At 53.3% G+C, this 12,153-nt stretch overlaps 1 protein-coding gene across 3 annotated transcripts in view; it reads left to right on the forward strand.

Moving 5' to 3' along the window:
• Positions 1-230: 230 nt before the first annotated feature.
• IQSEC3 (IQ motif and Sec7 domain ArfGEF 3) overlaps positions 231-12,153 on the forward strand; it is a gene marked incomplete at both ends in the record, with an annotated part of 99,687 nt that continues 87,764 nt past the window's right edge. For all 3 annotated transcript variants that reach the window (XM_079937863.1, XM_079937864.1, XM_079937865.1), the window contains one exon: positions 231-2,990. In XM_079937863.1, the coding sequence (XP_079793989.1) occupies positions 2,458-2,990 (533 nt within the window). The remainder of the gene's footprint in view (positions 2,991-12,153) is intronic.

The raw sequence follows: 12,153 nt of genomic DNA on the forward strand, positions 1-12,153 counted from the left end.
AAATATTATGCTGTGGGAAAAAAAAGACACACAAGAGTATATACTCCATGATTGCCATTTACATGAAATTCTAGAACAGGCAAAACTAATCTGTCTTGACAGGAAGCAGATCAGTGGTTGACTGGGGATGAGGATGACGGCAACGGACTGCAAAGGGGCATGAGGTAGTAACCTCATTTTTTGCAGTGATGGAAATTTTGATTAGAAGGTGTATATATTTGTCAAAATTCATTGAACCGTGCACTCAAAGTGGGTATGTATTATTACATGTGAGTTGTAACCCAATAAAGTTTTTTTCAAATGAAACAAAAAAAGTTAAAAATATGAAAACACTTGGGCCCCATTCCAAGCGATTCCAACACAGCAGGACTAATGCGGGGCCCAGAAATCTGCGTTTTAAACCAGCTCCATAGAGAATTATGCTGCAGGCTGTTTTGCTTATAGAAACGGTATTGGTTTCTATGAACACCCAACTCGTATTTAGACAACAAATCAACTAGGCAAGCAAAGAAAATTCAGAAGAAAAGTGTTTGAGTTTTTGTGGGCCCTCATCCCACCGCTCAACCTCCATTCCTCAGCTGGAATACTGGTCACTACCAAAGCATCCGCCTGGAAGCTGGCTCAGCTGTGGCTAAGCTCCCTTCACGCATTCTTTACAAAAGGAAGTCTGCTAGGAAAATGGATGGGAGGAAAGCACAGTAAAAACGCAAGTGCAGAGAAACCAATATATTTATTTGCAGAGCACAGATCCTTTCCTATAATGTCATTCAAGTCTGGCACCAGACGGGCTTGGCTGGCCCAGCTCACGGGACACGTGGTACCAACAGATATGCCTACTCTGGGGGCGAACAGCAGGTCCATAGGGAGGCTGGTGGCCCACCTCGGTGCAAGATACAACAGTACAACAGATATGCTAAGGGTACTCATAGCCCAGAGGAAAGGGTCATTTTTTTGCCAGATTGGATTGAACGGAGGTGCTCTATTTCCATTCCTTAGTCTTTTCCTGCTGCCTGACATATCTCCCCTGTCTTCCTCTGTTCTACTTGTTGAAACACTTCGCATCCCTCAAGGCCCAGCTTGAATAACACCTCCGCCTTATCAGATCACCATAGTCAAACACAACTTCCCACTCCCCCCAACTCCTGCGGCACTTGGCTTGAAGAGCCCTTACAGAAATTTTGATTGGTATTTTAGATATTCATGTGCATGCCGTATCTACTAGGCTGTAATCTTGATTATAGAAACTATAACTTATGGTCCATGCTAGGGCTAAACTACATAGTTCCTAGTACGTTACTTGGCACTTAGTGTGTGTTTTATGTACGTGTATTGTAGAAAGTAATGAATGATTCAGTCCATGCGGATTCCTATCTCTGAGCTTTTGCTTATGCTCTTCCCCCTTTCTAGAAAATCCTTCCCACTTCAAGTGTTATTCCCTCCAAGGAGCCTTCCCAAATCCCCAAGCTGTTGGGCTCCTATAGCGCTCTGGGCAATCTCTATCTTATCACTTACAACAACCACCTTCTATTGAAATTAAATATTTATTACCTGTTTCTCCTACTTAATCAGAAGCGTCAAGAAGCCAAAGAGTCCGTCCTAGTCATCCTTATCTTACCACCACCTAGCACAGTGTTCGGTGTAGTATGCATTTCATAAATATTTTTCAAACAGAATGCTCTCTTAAGAAGTTTCTGGAAGCATTAGCCCTGTGACACAGAGGGCCCGGTTTATTTAGTCTGTGTTCCCATTAGAGTGGCCCAAACTGTCCTGAGGTCTCATTCCCAGACAAAATCCAGCGGAAACAGCCTTCCCACCCGAACTTTCTCCTTGGCTGGAGGGGTAGGACCGGTTGTTCTCTGGGGTCCCTTACTGTCCTCTGATCCCCCCGATCCAGGGAAGCCCCCAGCAGAACAGACCGCCGAGCGTGTGGCCTCTCCTCACAAGGTCTTTAAGGTGGACCCTCGTCCTCTGGGATGACTGGACATAGGAAAAAGAACCCGTGACTTTTCAGACCACTTCTCTCTCCTTTCACCACCTTTCCTTTCTGCGCTTCCTCGTTCTCCCAGCCGCTCTCCTCCTCCTCTTTCCGCATCTGCTTCTGCTCTCCTACCGGTCCCACCGCACTCTCCCGGTGCCGCTGCTTCCGCCTGGCCGGCTTTCCCTTTCTCGCCAGTTGCCGCTCATCCATCCCGGGTCCCTTCGTTTATCCTGCTCCTCCGCCAGCCCTGCAGGAAGCCGAGACTCCTCACGAAGCTTAGAGGTGGGAGGTGGAGGGGAGGGGTGGGCCCTGGCGCCGCGGTCCCGCCCCTCGTGCGTGTGTGAATGTCTGTGTGGCGGTGACGCGGCGCCGGCGGAGAGCGAGGCGAGCGGATCGCCGGGGCTGCTCGGCTCCTGCGCGCCCTCGCGCTCCCCGCCGCCCGCCCAGGCGCAGGCAGGGCGCAGGCGGCGGCGGGCGGCATGGAGAGCTTGCTGGAGAACCCGGTGCGCGCCGTGCTCTACCTCAAGGAGCTCACGGCCATCGTGCAGAACCAGCAGAGCCTCATCCACACGCAGCGCCAGCGCATCGACGAGCTGGAGCGGCGGCTGGACGAGCTAAGCGCCGAGAACCGCAGCCTGTGGGAGCACCAGCAGCTGCTGCAAGCCGTGCCTCCGCCCGGGCTCGTCCCCCCGTCACCAGCCCCGCTGCCGGCCACCCCGGCCACCGCCGCCTCCGGGGCCCAGGAACAGCTCCGGGACCACGGACAGCTCCCGCCCACCGCGCCCGAGAAGCCCCCGCTTCAGCACCACGGACAGCTCCTGGCGCAGCCCCAGCCGGGCCCCAGCGGCAGGGCTCACGCATCCCAGCCGCCCCACCACCACCCGGCGGGGCCAGGGGCCGTCGCCGACAAGGAGAAGGAGCGTCCCCCGAGCTGTTGCGCCGCTGCTGGAACCCTCCTTCAGCACAAATCCCCCGCCGCCCTCGGCAAGGGCGTCCTGAGCAGGAGACCCGAGTGAGTGGGGAAGGCGGCACGGGGACCAACGTGCCGGGAGGAAGGGAAGCAAACGGGCGTGAGGAGGGGACAAGGGGGAAGTGGGGTGCACCCGAGACTGAAGGACTAGGGCCTTCAGTGTGCTTGCGGGGAGAAGTGTGTCAAGGAGGCTTGGGGGAAAGGAGGGAATGAGATCAGTGTCTGAGAGGGCTTGGGAGGTGTTGGAGCAAACGGGAGTATCCCAACCATCACTGGGGGCAAAGGAGGAAAGAAATGAGGGTTATTGGAAACTGGCAGATTTTAAAGGGGACAAGACTGGGGGGCAGATTAAACTGAAGGAAAGAGAACAGTTGAAGAATCTTTTCAAGTTAGGAAAAATCTGGATGGGAGTTTGGGTAGTAAAATTATTCGAATGGAGAGTGAGCTATGAAAAAGACAGAGGCTTGGCAAAGAGACGTGTTGAGAGCTTTGAAAAGGGCAGGGTCCAGGAACAGCAGACCTGGGGTCTGAGGGGATTCAGAAGGCAGAGCACAAGGCTGAGAGGCAGGATGATGTGAGAAGGCGGGGGGCTGGAGACAGAGGAAGAGGAAGGGTGGGAGAAAGCGTTTCCCAGAGGAACGAGGTGGCTGTTTAAGTGATGCAGTGGGAGTCCAAGCCAGCAGTGGCTCATTTGGACACGCTTACTCTGCTCTGACCTGAGTGGGCACCTTTCTTCTGAATGCCCACAGACCCAGAGGGGTGCAAGGTAACAACCCACCAGGCCCATAGAGGGTCCCTTTATAGTGTCCGGATTCAGTCTGGTTACAGCTTTTTCCTCTGACTCAAGGAGGATTTCTGTGCTGGGTGTTAGCAATCGTGGAAAGGGGATAATGATGAGAGAGACAGTTGGCTTGCGGAGATGGTATTTGGGTGGAATTCCTGTTTAAATCTCTGTTGTGGCTGGTGACTGCAAACCTTGCTTCCCCTTGGTTATTTGGTGATGACTGGAATCCCATGTTAGGTCCAGAGAGAAATATGCTCATTAGCCCCTGATGAGAAACTCTAGGACTTCAAGCTCTTTCTTTACGCCCAATGTCCATGAACTAGAGATATGGGGAGAAGAGATGAAAGAGGATTGGAATATTCTCTCCTCTGTATTGGGAAGGCTGTGACCAAGTCAGCTTCCTTTCTCTCATTAGACAGGTGATAGAAGAACACCTCACGGGAAATCAGAACCCAGTCAGCGCCTGCCCCTGACGATGGGGATGCTAAGGGAGTTGGGGGAGGGGGTGGGAAGGGTGGAGAGCCAAGAATCATCTTCAGCAGCCTTGGCGTGCTTTAGTCTAAGGCTACTTGTGAAGACTTGATGTAGACTCATTTTCTCCTCGCATCTACTGCAGAGTTAGACAAGTTGGGTCAGGACACAGGGTAGATTTGACCAGAACTTCGGGTCCTTAGGCAGAAGATCCAGGATGATCTCGTAGCATTTGATGCAAGTCCCAAGAAGATGTGGTTTTCCTTCCTACCTTCCTCAATGGCCCATTTGCCCTTCCTTCAGTTTAATGGTTTTCTTTCCTTATCTGGCAGAAAAAGCAGAAAGTCAGTTTTCCCTCAGTGCCCATGGCTCAGTAAGAGGCAAAAGGCAAAAAAAAAAAAAAAAAAAAGGAAAAAAAATCCAAGATATTATGTGGCTTTTTCCCCAAATACGGGCAGCTATTCCATTCCATTTCCCGGGGGTAGCCACGGCTTCGTGGGAATTGTGCTTCTTCACCTGATTCCGCTCCTCACGCCCTTTGGTGTCTCCCTCCTCCTCCACCACGTCCCCACATTCTTTGCATCCCTTCAGGGGACTGTGTGGGCAAGACCGGTTGAGGAAAGATCATTTTTCTTGGATAAGGACTTTGCTGTGGCCCCCAAGGTGGCTTAAAGAGCCCAAACTCTCCTGCTCAGGTGCTCTTGCTGGGAATCCAGGGATTTTAGGAATCACCTGGATTCCTACCCATCCTCACATGTCAAAACTGGAGAGAAACCGTCATGTCCTCATCTTTCCTTCTCCCTTGTCCTGCTTTTGCTTCCCAAGGGAGCAGAACAAAAATAAGTAGTTAAGATGGTGGAAGAGAGTGGAAGTTTTGGAAATCTTTCACGCGGGAAGTTGTGCCAGGCACCAAGAGGTTAAACCCAGCAGTAACTCCTTCCTTTCTCCAGATCCTCCAGCTTTTCCCCCCTGCTCCCCAAGCCCGGACACCCAGAGACTTAGGGAGCTCAGACACGCATGCCTCCTCACTCTTCCTGCAGCTCCCTCCCCACTCGCATGGGAAATCATGAACATCAAGACGGATTGAATGCCCTTTGGACCACCCATTTCTTCCCACTGTTTTGCTTAACTTCAGTCCAAGTTTCCCCCCCAGAATCTCAGGAAGGAATCATCTTTGCTGACTAGGTGTTTAGCCCCACCCTGCTCTCCACCCACGACCCCAATTTTGCACGTCTTGTCCTCCTCTGCCCAGCCTCTCAGTGGTGTAGGGCTAGATGCAGGCGGCCGGCAGGGGCACCTCTCCATGGATCGGGTGACATGGGGAGAGGGAGAGCTGAGCCAGCAGCCCTCTCCCTGGGGCCTCTCCTGGGGATCTCCCTGATGAATCAGTTCTCTACTGGGCATGCTGACGTAGGAGGAAGAGCCAGCGGAGGGGGTCCCTGGGTCATAATTTTGCTGAAATCCATTCTCATTTCTTACTTCCCCTTCTCTGGACTCATCAGGTTGAGAATGCAGCTCTGGTGAGGTTGCCGAGGGGTGGGTGAGGGTTACCAGGGGCCAGGCAGCGTGAGATGCCTCACCCCACGGCTTATCTCTTAGCCCCAGAACTCATCTCCCTCCCCAAATCCAGGAGAGGCAGGAGCCCTGGGGACCCTGGGGCTGGGAAATAATAGATTGTTTAGCTGTCATCAGATCTGCATTAACAGGCAACCTGGCCTCTCTCCCTCCTTCAGCTGAGGGAGCTACTGAAGGTGATGGCCTTGGACGTCTGGCCAAGGAAGCAACAACACGGGTGTGGGTGAGCTCAAAGGCATGACGGAAGAACAACACCCGAGGGGTTAAAATTCTTTCTCTGCTGCTTCCTGGCTCTCGCTAAACTCCAGCCCCCACTGCCTTTGCCTCTTAATGAGAGCAGCAATCTAGCTTCCTCCTCTTTATTTCTTCAATCAAGGCTCACAGCATCTACAGAATTGATTATCCCTTTCCTGGCTGGAGCCAGAGCCTCAGCTTGACCTGGCAAAATTCCCCTCCGCGTCATGGAAGCACATGACCTGACCTGAAGCTCCTGGCTTCAGTGTGGCCACAACTTCTCTGTCTGAGCACATGTTGGTCCACCTACCCAGCCGTGCATTTAGAGCCAGTGGATCCCAGTGTCTGCTCAAGTCCCCAAGCCCACAGGCAGAGGATTACTGGAGGGTGGCAAAGATTCTTGCCTTATAATTCAAATTCAGCACCTACCCTGGGCTCCCTACCTCCAAGGCACCATGAAGTCCGAATAGCTCCCGTGTTCTCCTCTTCCTCCCTTGTCTTTCTTTACAGCCTTCCTCTTCCTCCCTACTTTCCCCCTTCTCCTTTTCCTTCCTTTGCTCTTACCCTCCTTCCCTCCCCTCAAATATGTTCCCTCTCCTGTATTTTCTTCCTTCCATCCTTTGCTTCCATTTAAGCTGCGTAGGGAAGTCTCCTCCTCTCTGCTCCCATCCTAAGCATAAACTGAATCTTGAGTCATCTTTTGAGCACCACGGTCTCATGCTACCTGGAGGCCGGGGCACGGCTGGAAGACCACTGGACGTGCTTCTTAGCCTGTTGTCTGAGATGCTGATTGGAGCCGGCATCTCTGCTCCTACTGAGTCAGGGTTGTCTGCCTGGAGGTGGCAGACAGCCAAGACTGGCCCCTCCTGGGAGCTATTAAGAGAGCATGACGGTCTGTCTGTCAGTCAACTCTACTGTATCAAGCGTCTGGTCCGTTCAAAATCCTGCACTCTGTGCTGCAAAAAGACAGGAAAGATGCCGACAGTCCTTGCTCAACACACTCGAGACACAGATCTAGAAACATCTAAATAAGTGGAAGCAGACTGCAGGTGCCCAGAGCCATCCTCTATCAGAACAGAATGGGGTTAAGAGGGTGAGCGTACAAAGCATGTTCAGAGCCCAGAGAGAAGGTTTCCTTGGTTGGCGTCAAGGGCTTATGTCAAGAATAGCGAGAACCAAGGAGAGCTGGAAGGGGGACGGAGCCGGGAGGAGCCGATCCACAGAGATGTCTGTGCTACGCATGCTCACCATCCCACCCTCTGACCTACAGCCCCTCCCCCCATCATCCCTCCCCTGACCAGGCTAAACCCATCAACGTGGGACAGAGATCTGGTGCCGGGGTCCTTTCTGCCTTGCGGCCAAAAGCCCTTCTTGCTGAGGAAGCAACGTTACTGCCTGGCTCCCCGGCCTGCCTGTCCTCCTTCTCTTTCCTGTCTCAGCGAGGAGAGAACTTCGGGCTGCTCACCTGGAAAAGGGGGCCGAATGAAGGCTCACTGAGAGGAGGGCGTGGGTGTCTTCTGCTCACTCAGCAGCTGGTACGGAGCAGGCACTGGTGACGATCTGCTGTCCCCTGCCTCTCCGAGGGCCTGGACCAGCGTTCTTCCCTCCCTCTCATCCAAAAAGAAACCAGTCACCCCAGCCTCAGGAAAACCTGACGGCCTCCCTGCTGCTCAGCAGCCCGTGTGCCTTACTCCCCAGCCACCTCCTTCCTAGCCGGAGCCCTTCCTGGGCCCACACAGGCAGCACCAGAGGCCCTTGCACAGGCATTTGGCGCGTCTTCCTCTTGGCCTGAAACCCAGTGGGAGGAGCAGCAGTTGGTCCTGCTGATTCAGCAAATATCTATGCGGCCTGAGTTTCAAAGATCACTTATGAAAAACGGCAGATGGGGGTCAGGTCTGGTGGGGGGAGAGTGAATGAAAGGGAGGGTGACATGAAAAAGTGGGGAGAGCCAGGACAAGCAGCTGGACCCTGGTCTGGAAAGAGGCCTGGATCTTGGATTGAAATCCCACGTAAGGGGTTTCTTAGTAAGAGGTCCTGGGGATGCTTTCATTGCATCTGGCAGATCCCCAAATGCAAGGCCGTCTGGCAGGATCTCCGAGGCTTGGGCCCCTGCAGCACCTTCCTCCTCTGCTTCTAAAGCACAAAGCGCGGGTTCCCACACGGGCTGCTAAGGGTTTTGTTTTCACGCAGGAACGGAGTGGCCTCTCCATTTCAGGCAATGAGGGCATTAAGCAGCAGAAAGGGGCAGGAGTAGAGCGAGGGAGAACTTAGGCTGTTCAGGCCAAGAGGAACTTAAGGAAACCACAGAATCACAGAATTTTCAAGATCTCGGTGGTTCAGAACATGGGCTTTGGAGGTAGGCATACCTGGGTATGAATCCTGCTCTACCACCTACCAGCTGGGACACCTTACATTCATGGTGTACCTTCTTTGAGCTGTGGTTTTTTCATTTATGATATGAAGAATAATATCTACTTTAAAGGGATGTTTTAAACTTTTTTTTTTTTTTTTTTACTGTTTCAGGCACAAAGTAAGTGCTCAATATATTGTAACATTTCTATGGATAAAGAAACCAGGGCCCAAGGCTCATCCAGAGTTAGACCATAGCTATCGAGGAGAACACAGGTTCAGCATTCCTTCAGGAATTCTTCCAGGCCACCTATCTAGAGTGACCTTTCCTCAACCACTCCCCTACCTCTGGACAGCGTGCACCCAAGCTATTCCAGATATGTGAACGGGCGCTTGCCTTCAAATGCAGCTAGGCAGGATCACCACCCCTTAGTGATCTATAACGAGGTCTCACAACTGTAGAGCTGGGAAATGCTTCCTTAAGCCCAACCTAAATTTCTTCGGTTGCATTTTCAGATTGTTTGCACTTCTCTTAAGGACACTGAAGGGATCTGAGTTACCACCCAACACCCCGTGGGGATGAGAATGACCTCATCCATTTTCTAAATGGGGAAACTACAGTCTCATCTAGTACGCAGACGTGACAAGGACAAAAGTGGAGAGTGGGGGACTGGAGTCTGAACCAGGAGATTGCCTCCCATTTGCTGGAATGAGAGCTAAATCCATGGCTCCAAATTCTTCCATCCCGGGAATGGAAAGGACAAGGTAGAACCGCACTTTGCAGGACTCCGAGGTCAGAAAGTGAGACAGAACAGCAGGGAGGGGCCGGGAAAAGGGGAGGCCTGACCCGATGTGGGGTTCTGGTGGAGGCTGGGGGGGAGGGTGGCTGGAGGAGGACTCTGATTTTCCTGGTCAAGCCCAGAGGGTAAAGGAGTTTCTTCTCGTAAAGGCTCTGTTAGATGAAATACCTTCTAGAAAACACAAAACAAACGGAAAAGAAAGGGTGGCAAGGTGGTCGTGGCTCTGTGTGTGTGTGTGTGTGTGTGTGTGTGTGTGCGTGCGTGCTGAGACACGGCGTGGGGCAAAGGCTGTCGTGCTGTTGCTGTTTGGAATATCCCATCTGGAGGGTTATGTAACTCTGTGATGTTAATGCCTGGGCTGTGCTGAGCGCTCCCTTTCCTTGCCAGCTGGGGCCCGGGCTCTGTGGACAGGGGGCCTGCAGGCCTGTCCAAGTCCAGAGATGTGCCCCCCTGCCCCACACCCTCACGCTGTACGGTGGCAGGTCATTTCCTCCGGGCCACAGCTGCAGGGGCTGGAGGGCCTTAGGAGCTGGACCAGGGTCCCCCAGCCCCTCTGGGGAGTCAGGGGAATGTCAGAGCTGGAAAGGTCCTGTTAGGTCATTTGGACCGAACTTCTCATTTGGCAAACGAGAAAACTATGGCCCAAGACAGAAGTGACTAGTGCTTCCAAACTGGTTAGTGGCCGAACTAGGTATAGAACTCAGCTTCTCTAAACTCTTCATCCAGTACTCTCGTCAATATAGTGGGGGAACAAGAGGACCAGTCAGGACTGCTCCGTGGGTGTGCGTGGCCAAACTTACCGTGAGTTATGGGGGCTTCAGGCATTCCACGGGGGTCTCGCTGCCTTCCAGAATATCTCGCCTATGCCAGCAATTCTACACGTAGAGATTCCTTTGGGTACTTCAAGGTTATCCCCCTTGTTAAAATGCAAATTCTCCTAGGACAGGAGAAAAACCAACACATTTATTAGATTTATTAGACATTATTAGACTATTAGACTGTTGCACTTCAGCATGAGAGAGTTCATCTGAGCAGTTTCTGAAGGGCGGGTTTGATAAGGGAGGAGGATGCCTGGTGGCCAGGGCAGCAGCTTATAAGGCATTGAAGGGCTCATGGGGGACGCTGTTGACAGTCTAAACGGTCTTCACCTCCACTGTATTTTGCAGAGAATTAGCACTGCCTTGCCTGGGCCTGGTAAGCAAAGGGCAGGGACCCAGGGCACTCACTCCCACACTGGCTTGTCTTGAAAAAGTAATTATCTGGGCTGGAGAAGGAATACTTCCCCAAGGAGCTTCATGTGTAAAAGTCATAACGCAGGAATTTAAGGAGCATCCTGGTGCTTGGTAAGCACTTTTGATCCTTTCTAGGCTCTTAAAATAATTTTTTTTTTTTTTTTTGTGGTACGCGGGCCTCTCACTGTTGTGGCCTCTCCCGCTGAGGAACACAGGCTCCGGACGCGCAGGCTCAGCGGCCATGGCTCATGGGCCCAGCCGCTCCGCGGCATGTGGGATCTTCCCGGACCGGGGCACGAACCCGTGTCCCCTGCATCGGCAGGCGGACTCTCAACCACTGCGCCACCAGGGAAGCCCTTAAAATAATTTTTTGGGTGGCAACATTTCACACAGCTCTATTGGGGTTTGTCATGGTGGGGATGGATAGCATGGGGGACGGAGGCCAACTCAACACCCAGTAGGTGTGTGATGAGTAATGCTGGGAGGAATAAACTCTCAGTGCGTAGGGCACAGGCAGGCCCGTCCACGCTTGAGTGGAGGGAGCGGGTATGGAGTCAGGGCCGAAGAAGGTCTCAGCTGGAGGGAGTCCCACCAGGGGGTGGGCTGTGCTCTGGCCCACGAGCACAGTTTCTGCAGCTGAGCACCTGGGAAATGCTGGATCAGAGGCTTAGCTCTTAAGGCCATCTGGGGAGTGAGGGGGACCTGGGTGCCCATTGCAGCTAACAGATCCCACCTCAATTCTACCGGTGAGCATGGAGAGCCCTCCTCCCGCTCTGCCCCCAGCCTCTGCCCAGTCCAGTCTTTAGCCTGGGAAGCTGCATTAAGAATGAAGCATGAGGGACCTCCCTGGCGGTCCAGTGGTTAAGACTCCGCACTTCCACTGCAGGAGGTGCAGGTTAGATCCCTGGCTGGGGAACGAAGATCCCGCCACGGCCAAACAAAAGAATGAAGCATGAGAAAGCCCTTGGAGTGTTTCACCTCAGACACCCACACACACGGCCTGTCAGCAGGTTGAACCAGAAATGGAAAATGGACCTATGAGGATGGGAGGGAGAGGAAGCCGGAATCACGGCCATGTCTCCAGGTAGAAAGAGACAAAGGAGAGCTGGATTCTGGGGTCCCACTCTGGCCTGGGAGAAGCAACAGGAAGCAGCAGCAGGCTCCAGGCCTCTCCTCTTTCTCTGCCAGGCAGTGGCGTCAGCTCTGGTCAGGGAGACTTTAGGACCCTGCCGGGAGGCGACTAGATGTGAGTCCAGCGTGGCTGCGTTTGTGGGACTGAGGGGGTGCGTCTGAGTGTGGGTGAGCGTTTTCCTGACTTGGGCTGGGGGACAGGGGTGAGGATCCCACCACACAGCACAGGCCTTCTCCCTGTCTCCCCACCCCCGGGGCTCATCTCCCTGTCAGGACTCTGGGTTCCTTCTCCTTTTCTCTGCGTGCTTGTTTCTCTCTTCTGGCCAGCCAGTTCCTCCCGTCTGTAAAGTGGGGCGAGTCTACAGTGCCCCCATGCCCCGTTTTCTACCCCTCACTCTGCCTCGAGCGTGAAGGAGACCTGGCCTCTGGAGACTGTGAGCTCCTGGGAAAAAGGCTGCCCGGACGGTGGGTGGCATAGGGGCGAGACATCTGGGGGTCTGGTGACGCATTTTGTTTGGAAGGTCAGGTACCAGCAGCAGCAAGATGCATGCCTAGCTGCAGCGTGATCTTCCCTGCACCCGACTTGGCCTAGCTGTGGCCAGGGACTGGCGCCCATGACCTCTCTGGGC

Source organism: Stenella coeruleoalba (genome assembly GCF_951394435.1).
Source record: "Stenella coeruleoalba genome assembly, chromosome: 11".
Classification (NCBI taxonomy): domain Eukaryota; kingdom Metazoa; phylum Chordata; class Mammalia; order Artiodactyla; family Delphinidae; genus Stenella; species Stenella coeruleoalba.